Here is an 11997-nt window from a genome sequence, read left to right on the forward strand (position 1 = left end):
TGCAAGAGGTTAAGGGGGGTTGTTTTACGGATGCCACAAGAAGCTGAGATTTCCACTTCCCCTCCTACGGAGCAAAAAAGCCTAAGGGGATCCCAAGAATCACCTCTTTAGAGCATTCAATAGAAAACATTTTAACAAGAGAAGTGCTGAAATGAGTGTAAAAAAACAAGCAAATTTTGCAATCCCATCAATAAGGAAATGGAGCAAGACAAAGGTCCAATTCTGGAAGAAGACCCGCTAGAGAAGGAAGCTGAGATTAGGGAAACGATGAGCAAACCCCCGAAGCCTCAATAGGACGCAGAGCACACGATGCCACCAATGGATCCAATCAAGGAGGATCGTCAGACTCTCCAAATTGTCCTCAACGACCAAAAAATTCACAAGCATTTCAACAGGGAAATGATTCTTAAGATGAGGAAAATTAATTTGCTAAGGTAAGGTAGCTCCATTTCTTAATGAAGATAGACTAGACAAGTCTATTAACTGGTTTTCCACACATGCACTCATAGGTTTTCTACTGGGTCCTAGACCACCCGCTGCCTTTCTAGTGAATTGGCTCATAACCAATTGGATTAAAAAAGGGCTAGTAGTAACCAGTGTGAGGTTTTGAGGAAGGGCTTTTATTTATTTTTATTTGAGAAATAAGAAATTGCTTTTAGTGCTTTACACCACAACTTGTGAACCATTAAAAACGAACCGTTATACCTTGAGTATTGGTCTCAGGACTTCAATCCTGACAAGCCTAGGTCCATTTTTATTCCACTTTGGGTAGAGCTCCCTAACCTTCCTTTCTTTTTGGGGAATCAAGATTCCAATCTTTGTAGGAGTCTAGGTCAAGTCATCGGGGTAGGAAAGGAACAATTCATCAATCCTAGGGGACATAGAAGAATTGCCTGCCACCTTGGTCATTGTGACTAGGAATGGGGAGATTTTCAAAGAATAGCCTTTGGTCTATGAAAATTTACCAAATTCTTGCTTTCTTTGTGGTCTCTTCTCGTATAGTAAAAAATTGTCCTTTGAAGAGAAATAGGGGGAAACCTACTCAGGAAAAGGGACAACAAATAGTGGGTTCCTAAAGAGGCCAAAAGCCATAATAAATAGGAACCTCCTGCTAATGTATCAAACTCGAACAAAGGAAAGGAAATCCATTTTTTGCAGGTGGCCAATGCTGACCCTTTGGTCATAGTTGTTTCAGTCACTCTTGCAACTAGTAATGCCTATGAGTCATTGATTGATCAGGAGACAGATAGGTGGATTAATGAAAATGCTTTGGATGAAACCAGGATGGTCAAAAGAGTTTGAAAATGAGGTTAATAAATTGGATGCTAGTATGAGTAACTATGATGCAGGGGAGTCAGAAGAGGAACTTCTAGGGCAGTCTCAAAAACAACAAAAAGACTTTATAGTTCAAGGCAAGGCCCAGGCCATTGTTCAAAGTAAGAGGAGAATCTCCCAAGTTAAAGGCCAGGTTACCCCTCCAAAAATTCCTCCCCCCAAGGCTTAAAAGGGAAAAAATAGAAATGGTAAGTAAATCAATTTCCTTCCTCACACTTAATGTGTGTGGGCTCACTAACTCATCAAGGAGCCAGGAACTAAGCAGCTGGCTAAAAGAGAATTCCTTTTCTCCAACTTTCTTAGCTGTTCGAGAGGTAAAAGTAATTGGCTCCACTTTAGAGAACAAAATGAAGACCTTTAACAAAAGAAGAACGTGGTTCTACTCTAATCATGAGGAAGGAAGGGGTGGTAAGTCCTTGGGTCTAATTTCTTATACCAAGTAGGACATGATGCCAATCAAAGATGGATTTCTATCATACTATAGCAACAAAAATTTATCTTTCACAGTTGTATCTATATATGCCCCTACTAGGGCATAGTCCAGAAAACTTACTTGGCATTCCCTTCAAGAGCTGGGATAGTAATTGTGTGATACTAGGAGATTTTAACATGGTTGAACTGAGAGAGATGGTTACAAAAAGGCTTAACATTAAGAGGTTTAGAATTTTCATGCTGGGAGGAACTAAAAGAAAGAATGCAACTTGATCTTGCTATGGGAAAAGAACACATGAATTTTTCCTCCTTGACTCTTTCCTCACTTTTTCAAATCACAAGCCTGTTTTCACAAGGATTGACTTTGGAAAAGGGAATAAAGGGAGCTCATGGTTCAAAGAAGACCCCTCTCTCTTCATAATTCAGTTTGTTCAACAAGCAATAATTACTATTTGGAACTCTCTGGTTTATTGAGCTAATTCCTTCTCACAGGGTTGGCATGATGTTGTGCTCAACACTCAAAGAGTACTCAAAATAGTAAGGAAGCATAGGGCTTCCATCAGAGCTCATTGGCTTGACAAGATAAATAAAGAATTGGAGGAATTAGAGATGAGGGCAAGAGAAGCAGACTCTCATGCTCAATATCAACTAATTGTAAAGAGGAAAGAGATTCGTCTTCAAGAACAGATTCAACTACATAGTGCAAATCTATACTTTAGAGATTGGTGGGTTGGGAAAATTGATTGCCTTCAAGGGAATATTTTAGACTGATACAAAAAAAAAGAGCCCAAGAGGAGATTCCAATTTTGAAGAAAGACCAGACTTCCTTTGTATCATCAGAAGCAAAAAATATGGATTTTATGTATCATCACTTTTATTCAATGCTGAGCACCATAGACATTATGGATGCAAAGATCTTAGAGGCACAACACTTATGCAGAGAGAGAAGAAGAAAAATGGTGTCTAGCCTTGATCAACCTCAATTTGACTTGGACCTCTCTTTCCAAGAGTTAAAAGAAGCTAGCTTTGCCATGGCTAAAGGTAAATTGACAGGGGAAGATGGTCTCCCTATGGAATTTTACAAATTCTTTTGGGACACTAGTGGACCCTATTTTCTCAAGATTTGGCAAGAATGTATTGAGCTGGGTAGTCTACCAAGACACTTGAATGGAGGAGTGATAAAGCTAATCCCAACGGAAGGTGAAAAAGTAGAACTTAAGAATTGGATGCCACTCACTATGTTGAATTGTAGCTACAAGATCTATGCAAAGGCTTTGACTCTAAGGCTTAAACACAAGAGGGATAAATGGGTTCTCCCAGAATAGAAGGATTTTATAAAGGGTGGATGACAATTCAGTTGGATATGATCTTCACATCTCTTTCCTATTCCTACCCCAACAGATAGCATAGAGGAGCTTTATCCTATCCTAAACCATAGGTGGAATCTGTTTGACAATTCTTTTTAATGGGGCTACAGATTTGGGTTATGGTGGGATAAAAGGATCCTTGAAAAAATGTCCACTCTTTTATGGCTTATTATGCACAAAGGTGTCTGGACAAATTGCAGAAATTGCAGGACAAGCAAGGGGGATGGAACTTAAGAAGTGTTCAAACAAACAAGAGGATGTTTTTCATCTCTTGATTTCCTACCCTAATGCAAGAAGGGTCTGGAAATTTGTTTAAATGCAACTAGGGGACCCTATTAATTGGAAGGCTATTCTCATAGGGGATGCTTTGAAGACTCCTTATGCCACTTGGACATGGATTAGAGGACATGCAGTTTGGTAAATTTGGATTTCCAAGAATGCTTACCAGTCTAACAATGAGATCATTGTGCAGACCTATTGTTTTCTCGTTGGTTTTACAGGCATGCTGTCTAACTATTTTTCCTCTTGCCTTAGGCTAAGTTCTTACTTGATTAGGACAAAAACCACTATAATGAAGAGATATGCCACCTCAGCTCTAAAGTTCAAGAGCACCACCAACTCTTTGCTCAATGTGAAGTCACCCACCAGGACTTGCAAAAACAAGTGTTGCCTCCTCTTTTCCCTATCAAAGTGGAGCAATCAGTTCTTCATTGGCTTTTTGGTTGTACCTCTTAGGATTGGTCTTTTTTGTTATCATTGTCAAATAGTATACCTCTTAGAAGGGAATTTGGCTTCTGAATGGTTGGTTAAGAATTATATATTTTGGAAGTAATTCAATAATCTCCCCCCCCTAAAAGAAAACGTAAAACTGTATGCATAGATTTGTCCATACATAACTAATATAGCCCTAGTCAAAAGTTATGTGAACCAAGGGCATCTAAACTCTCACTCAATAAAAAGGATGCATTAAGAGACATCTAAGTAGTTGCTCAAGGACAACCATTCACAAGATATGCTACAAAAATACTATCCACTTAAAGAAGATACACAAAATATGAAAGAGAAAATTTCCAAAGAGAAGACTTCAATTTCTTGTAATGAGGATACCAAAATTTCTTCCAGATATTACTGCTGCATAGAGTAGACATGCATTTCTTTCTAGCATAAAAGTACCAAAACATCTTTCAAATATTTTAAACAGACAACACGATTTTCCCAATCTTTAATCTTACAGCTACCTACCAAACATCTGCGACAAACGTGATAGCCAGATTTATTTACACCATAATGTAGAGAGAAAACACACTTTGAGATGATTAATAAAATGCACATCGACAACTCCATAATGAAAACTTTGGTTCAAGAATCAAGATTGCATATAATCATTGTTCTCTTAAGGGTGCTTTACACTTCCTACTCATCATGTTAAAACTCAAGCATTTTGAATTTCAGCCTAGGAGTTCTAAAAAACCCAGATTGTGTATAAGTGTTCTTGTGTTAAGGCTACGTCACACAAAATTGACAACAAAAGTCATCCTCGTAAAGTTGAAGGCATTTCAAACTTTAGCCCATGAGTTTTAAATAAAATGCAATGATAGAACACCTCTCTACCATGCAACAAAATTGGAATCTTTGCAATGGAACTTATAGAAGTCTATGCACAGAACTAGAAAATCCCAATCTAAGCAAGATAGAAAAAAGCTATTTGTAAATCAGAGTCTCCCCAAAGAATCTCTCATTTGCAAAGTATAGACAACATTTTTAGTCAATAGGATGGAACAAAAGTCAAATAGAGAACCAAAGGTTGAGGCTTGCAGAATAAAGGACACAGACAACAAAATCGATCAAGGTCAAGCTCTTATCTTCAGCTACAATGTGATGGAGAAGGTCCCACTGAAGGGTGAAGAAACAAACAGGAAGAGAGCTCTACATAGCTTCTTACGGATAGAGCCCAACACTCACAAAATCAATGCAGCACACAGATTTTGTCTACAAGACCAATAAGACTAACCACAAATCGATGAACAAAGAAGAGCCACTCGTGCACCACTGAACAATGCTATCCTAATTGTCACATTCTCTCCCGTTGTGAATAGAACTTGGGGCATCCCTTTAGGAAGGGCGTAGGCTTAAATTTTAGTTTTTGATAGCAAAAGGCATCAACTTTATAGTCCGCCTTGTTGTCATGCACATGTAGAAGTCCAAATTGAAAGGAAGAACAAAAGACATCGATCCACAAAGACCTCAATAGAGCTTCTAATAGATCACTGTCATGCAAACAAATGTCCATGCACGATCTAGAAAGACATTGTGAAGCGAGATGTGAATGCAGCCAGTGAAGAGATCACTGTGATGCAAAGAAGGATAGACATATACTGATAACGATGAAGATTAAAAGAAGCACCTCCACATCCAATAGGCCACCAACTACGAAAGCTGATCTTTGAAAGAAGCATGTGTCCATATGCAAAACCACAACTAGGGCACAACGTGATGTAGCCCTCCAAGCACATGAAGGAACACCATGTATGATTTTTTCCTGTTAGTTTTGTTAAGAAGTGAAACTTTTATATTGATGTCAAAAGTTTGTATGTCCTAATAAAAATAACGGTTTAAAATATTTGCCACAATTTGAAACTTTTATATTAAAAAATTTAAAGTTTCGCCAAGATTTACAAGTTTTTCTTCAAATTTCAAAAGAAAAGATATAAATTTGTAATATCTTCTATCAACATTATGAAACTAGAAAAATTAGCTCAATAAACTTTCGCCTAGATTTTATATTAATATATAAGAATAGCTTTGATAAAAACATCTCTAAGGAACACCAAAGTCAAGAAAAATTGCCCAAAAAGACCAACTTCCAAAATTTGCATCTTATGCAACAGAGATAGTGGAGAAGGAGCAGAGATCGTACATCACACAAAACTTGGAGCTTATGCAATATAGATAGTAGAGATTGCACATGTAGAGATAGCATAAATCACACATCACACAAACATAAAACTTCCTGCACTGCAATTTACTTCAATGAAGAGAAGCACAAACCTTTTTGCGTTTGCTAGTCTAGTTGATGTTCCCTGTCTTCTATATGAAACTGAAGCACCACAAAGAGGACCATCAAGACTAAGGCTGATGCAGCACCACAAAGAGGAGCTACCGAGATAATGCTCAACCGATTTGTTCACCTTATCATCGAAAGAAGCATGCATGCACTAACATAATCAAAAGTAAACTATTGTAGAAGCGCATGCTCCTTGTCTTCTATAAGGAGCCAAAGCACCACAAAGAGGATCAACGAGAATAAAGCCGATGCAGCATCACAAAGGGGAGCTACCAAGACAATGCTGTATCGATACGTTCTCTTCATTTCTCTCCCAAGCAACCCCACACGTTCATTGAGAAAACTCCTGCTTTGTTTCCTTCAGTGCCTCTCATGAAAGTGTAGCAAGACCTTGATTAGAGGTCCGACAATGACGTAGAGGAGGTAGAAATGAGGTAGAAATGGGAGGTAGGGGGGAGGGGAGGTACAATGTGGCAGGGCAAAGGAGGAGGTGAGCGGGTCAGGTTAGGTTAGGATTATTGGACTAGGTTAGCTTGCGTTCGATCGTTAGGTTAAGTTAGTAGGGTTGGACTAAGTTAGATTGTTTGAGGTTAGGTTGAGCTTACAAACTTTGTATGGAGTTTGTATGTATGTTTAATTTATGACTATGCTAATCCAGTCTATGATTGTGCATTAATAATATGCTAACTAGGGATTATGTTATGCTAAATGGCTTTATGAGTCCATGAATTGTCTACGTGAAAATAAAAAATTATTGGTGTTGAAATCATATTGATTGCACTTGTGTGTTGAAAGCTATGAAATTTTGAAGTATGTAGAGCTAGTGCACTCTAGCGCTCCCTCTAATAAAACATTTGAAGAGACATTCAACATTCTAACTTCTAAGGAGTCTACTTGAAATGCTCCTTTGTTAAGGCTGGGTTCACACCACTCGGCGGCCATCCTGCAAAAGGTGAGGACTACAGTCCTAGTTAGCCCAAGGGCCTAGACACTGATAGAAAAGAGTTGCATCAAGCCCATGGAGGCTATGCGCGCCATGGTCAACTCCTCCAACGACTACATGATTGGTGCATGTGCTCCATGGCCAACTCCTCCAACCACTACATGATTGGTGCATTCCATCTCCTCGAACACCGATGCCTAACATTCAGCGGTCATCTTGATTCCTGGTGTGAATCGAGCCCAAGTGCCTAAGTGATCAGCTAAACCGAACTAACCGCCGTCAGGTTCAGTTCTATGTTCGCCTTAAGACACATTTAGATTAGAAGCCTTCGACACCTTCCTTCACGGTGTTCTTCGATTCTTGATGATGAACACATATCCAGGAGGAGCCAGAGATCCCTGCTATTCTTTTGACGCAAGCGCAACGAGACTGATCGTCGCTCAGACGCATCGCCTGGTGCTTTTCCATAGGGTAGATCCACACTTGGACTGGTTGGCAGCTCATCTGCGCAGGCAGTCCAGCCCTTACTTTCCGATGGCTTCCCCCCAGGACAGTCGAGTGCTAGTGGAGGAGTGTCCGCGTTCAGGTACTGCTTAGCATATTTTGAATGAGAAAACCTGCTGAGAATTTTTCCCGTCTTTACATGGGTGATTTAGTTATCGAACCGCATAAGACTGTCCTTGTTTTAACCGATTGGGTAAAAACATTTTTCGGTGGGTGCATCCACTTCTGGCATTTTTCGGCTTGGCAGGTAGGTCAGGGACTGAGCGTTTATGGAAGAATTACTTCACCGATCCCTCCCCATGGTGGGACAACCGAGAGAGCAAAGTGAGTGTGCTGCCAGTTTGAACCGAATGATATGGACAATTAAATCTGTAGATTGGCTAGTCTGATGAGTCTCTTGTGAATCTTAACAACAGAAAGACCCAACATCTCCAGATTTCAAGCATAAGACTACCAAGGAGTCGCTATGGATAGACGGAGGACACAAACAGATGCTCGAGGAAAAGCCCAAAGCATCCACTGGTCATACCCAAGACCGTGGCCTGGTGGAGGAGTGTGGCAAGGCTGGACTAAAAGTCAATGCATCTAAAGCACAAGGACTGCGTGATAAGAGTGGCTGGGAAACGCTGAGCTTAGAGGAGGCACTCACGTCTATGGAACGGATGCCCCAGCCGCCTTCAGTTCAGAACCTTAAATCCCTCTTGCATAAGTGCAGAACAAATAAAAATCTAGCGTATACCAAGCGATTGTATGCCTACATATGCAAAAATGGGCTGGAAGATCATAGGTCTCTTGGGAACTACCTTGTCCCAATGTTGGTCCAAGTTGGAAGCATGTGTGATGCTCAGCAGGTTTTTGACAAGCTGGTTGAACGGAAAGTGTATTCTTGGGATTCTCTCATCTGGGGTTATGTTGAATTTGGGGATTCAAAGCACGCCCTTTACCTCTACCAGAAAATGCAAGAGGGTTCTGTAAACCCTAGCCAGTATACTTTCATGGCCGTACTGAAGGCTTGTACTAGGCTAAAAGATGCAGAAAGAGGCCGGGAAATCCACGCCCAGATAGCAAGAACGGGGCTGGAAAAAAACCGTTTTCTTGGCAGTACCTTGGTGGATATGTACGCCAAATGTGGTTTGCTTGTGGAAGCACAGGGAGCGTTTGACAAGCTGCCAGTTCGGAATGAGGTCTCGTGGAATGCACTTATTGCAGGATATGCCAAGTATGGGCTTGGCGAAGAAGCGCTGAACTGTCTTGAACAGATGCAACTGGAGGGTCTCCCTCCAGATGCTGTTACATTTGTTTGCAGCTTGAAAGCTTGTGGCAGCATAGGAGCCATGGGAAAGGGCCGAGAAATGCATGTCGAGGTAGCCAGAAAGGGGCTGGAAAGAAATCTTTTTGTTGGCAGCACCGTGGTGGATATGTATGCCAAATGTGGCTTGCTTCCAGAAGCACGGGAATCGTTTGACAAGCTGCCAGTTCGAGACGTAGTCTCATGGAATGCACTGATCATAGGATATGCCGAGCAGGGACTTGGTGAGGAAGCGCTGAACTGTCTTGAACAGATGCAACTGGAGGGTCTCTCTCCAAATGCTGCCACGTTTGTTTGCAGCTTGAAAGCTTGTGGCAGCATAGGAGCCATGGTTAAGGGCCAAGAAATACACAGCGAGATAGCCAGAAAGGGACTGGAAAGAGATCGTGCTATTGGCAACACCTTGGTGGATATGTATGCCAATTGTGGCTCGCTTGCAGCAGCACAAGAAGCATTTGATAAGCTGCCACATCGAGATGTAGTCTCGTGGAACGTATTGATTGCTGGATATGCTGAGCAGGGGCTTGGCGAGGAAGCTCTGAACTGTCTTGAACAGATGCAAGTGGAGGGTCTCTTTCCAGATGATGTTACATTTGTCTGCAGCTTGAAAGCTTGTGGCAGCATAGGAACCATGGACAAGGGTGGAGAAATACACACTGAGATAGCCAGGAAAGGGCTAGAGAGAGATATTGCTATTGGCAGTACCTTGGTAGATATGTATGCCAAATGTGGCTCGCTTGCAGAAGCATGGGAAGTGTTTAACAAGCTCCCAGTTCAAAACGTAGTCTCGTGGACTGCACTCATGGCAGGCTATGCCCAGCGAGGAGAAAGTGAAACTGTTTTCCATATGCTTGAGAGGATGAGACAAGAAGGGATAAAGCCAAATGGGGTCACATTGTCAGTGGTACTTATGGTATGCAGTCACATGGGTCTAGTGGATAAGGGCCAGAATTACTTTGAGGCCATGAGCAGAGACTATGGCATCACTCCAACCATGGGGCACCACATTGCGATGGTTGATCTCCTTGGCCGTGCAGGCCAATTGCACAAGGCGGTAGCAATGGTGGAGAAGATGCCATTCCATCCTAATCTCGTGGTGTGGTCTACGGTGTTGGGTGCTTGTCGAAAGTGGGGTAATGTGGAGCTTGGAAGACTAGCCTTTGAACATGCAGTGCAATTGGATGAAAAGGATGCTGCCTCTTATGTGTTGATGTCTAATATCTATGCGCATTCGTTTATTGTGGGGGATACAAATTCCCAAAGCAAAAATGTATGTGCAAAGCTAGAAGGTCTTTCACTCGAAATGGAGGAAGGGTATCTCCCAGATTTACATTGGGTGTCACAAAACATGTGCGTTAATGCAATGAAAGATGCGTTATGTGGGCACATTGAGAAGCTGGCTATAGTGTGATGCCATAATCAATACAGCCAAGGGGACACCCATATACGTACTTTAAAAATTCTTTGGGATTGCAATAGCAACTGTTCTTGTCAGAGATACAAGCCGTGAATGAAAGAAAGTGTGCTTGTGGAGCACTATTGGTGACGCTAATGCATTTCTGGTGTCCAGTGTCCTTATCTAAAAGTTTCTGAGGATGTGTATTGAGAGGAGATGAAATTGAGTAAGGACATGATTTGCATTTTACCTTGAACCTGCTGCTAAAGACGGTGCTGTGGATTCTGAATCTGCAGTTTCTAGGAATCAAGTCTATTTGCTAAGCCACATGCCCACTCCAATGTCTCTTCGCTAGTCCAAACGAGAGGCACAGCGTGCCGGGCGTCCAAACAAGAGGCACAGCGTGCCGGGCGCACTGCCCTTCAATATGAGATGTCCGAAAAAGTAGGATGGTCCAGTGTACAAATGCTTTGGAGTGATGTGCCCAAAGGTCTGTGATCCATGATCTTTGCCAGTCCGAAATTGCACACCACTGCCTTGGTCGCTCCATCCAACATGACATAGGACCCTTTGACATCACTGTCACCAGTGTATCATCGTGGGCTCACATTGCTCATGCAAATAGAGAAATTGTCGAGCAGAGCTGATTGCAATGCGTTTGTGTGTACCAAAATCTAAAGTGGCCTTATCTGAGAACTTCAATTTCAGATTCAAGCAGAGGAAGCTTCTGCTCGAGGTCTTCATTCTCCATTGCTTTACATCGAAGGCGAACAGCAACGCTGCTGTTCGGCATGTATGGGAAAACAAGCAGGTGCTCCATTGATATCACTTAGTAGCCTGATGAAGCGGAGGAAATTGCGATGAACCGCAAGACTGATCATCTGCAGCTCCATTTGAATTACCCCCATCTTCCAAACTTTCTTCAGAGAAAGAGAGAGAGAGAGAGCGAGTGAGCGCGGGGGGGGGGGGAGAAAGGTGACTTTCTATCACGAAATTAGAAACAATATGGGTTTTCCCCCTTTAGATGTGCGAACTGAATCATTACAATAGCCTGCCCCTAGTGGGGAAGTGCTAAGAAAGGGATGTGTGTCTACTACATTAATTAAGAACAACACCCTTGATATTTTTAAGGCATGGTAGCTGCTTCATGGATCCACAGGTCCAAATTTTGTAAATCAAAACGTCTTACAACATATGAACCCTGCCCATCCATTTGCGTCTATTTTTAAAGGCTTATTTTTAAATTTCAATTGGTCAATGGGCCTCAATTTTCTTTGTGGTTTCTTGAATTTGTCTTGAGCAGTTTATGAAACTCATCCGTGCAAATTCATTTTCTTTTGTTATTGAATCTAGAAAGTGAGGTTTAAGAGCCCTTTGCTTTTCCCTTGGACTTATTGATCAAGTCATCATAAACTAAGTGTATCGAAGATGCTCCTTCAAATACTTTGGGTCATTACTTTGGACTACTTTGGACTTCAACTCCTTGGGTCCTCTTATGGTTCAAAATAGTATGGATGAGAGAGCAATAAGCAACACATTATTACCATTTTGAAGTTAAAAGTTCAACGCAAATACCATTGGTTTCATGCACGCTTCTATTTTTGCATGTTTTTCAACATAAATAATCCTCCAATTTCAATCCTTACA

At 41.5% G+C, this 11997-nt stretch overlaps 1 protein-coding gene across 1 annotated transcript; it reads left to right on the top strand.

The window, feature by feature from the left end:
- The first annotated feature begins 7356 nt into the window (after positions 1 to 7356).
- LOC147881629 (pentatricopeptide repeat-containing protein At5g27110-like) lies at positions 7357 to 11290 on the top strand. The gene is made up of 3 exons (XM_087402093.1): positions 7357 to 7727; positions 7893 to 7969; positions 8062 to 11290. Exons 1-3 carry the CDS (start codon positions 7505 to 7507, stop codon positions 10363 to 10365), a joined length of 2604 nt encoding a protein of 867 aa, XP_087258219.1. The 5' UTR covers positions 7357 to 7504; the 3' UTR covers positions 10366 to 11290.
- The last annotated feature ends 707 nt before the right edge of the window (positions 11291 to 11997 follow it).

The sequence above is a fragment of the Dipteris shenzhenensis genome, chromosome 30, assembly GCF_047967505.1.
Source record: "Dipteris shenzhenensis isolate YYH24624 ecotype China chromosome 30, Dip_SZ_1.0, whole genome shotgun sequence".
Lineage (NCBI taxonomy): Eukaryota > Viridiplantae > Streptophyta > Polypodiopsida > Gleicheniales > Dipteridaceae > Dipteris > Dipteris shenzhenensis.

Coding starts and splice junctions, on each gene's coding strand:
- LOC147881629 (XM_087402093.1), top strand. CDS start 7,505: ATGATGAACACATATCCAGGAGGAGCCAGAGATCCCTGCTATTCTTTT. Junction 7,728..7,892: donor GGAGGAGTGTCCGCGTTCAG/GTACTGCTTAGC, acceptor TCGGCTTGGCAG/GTAGGTCAGGGACTGAGCGT. Junction 7,970..8,061: donor GGGACAACCGAGAGAGCAAA/GTGAGTGTGCTG, acceptor TCTTAACAACAG/AAAGACCCAACATCTCCAGA.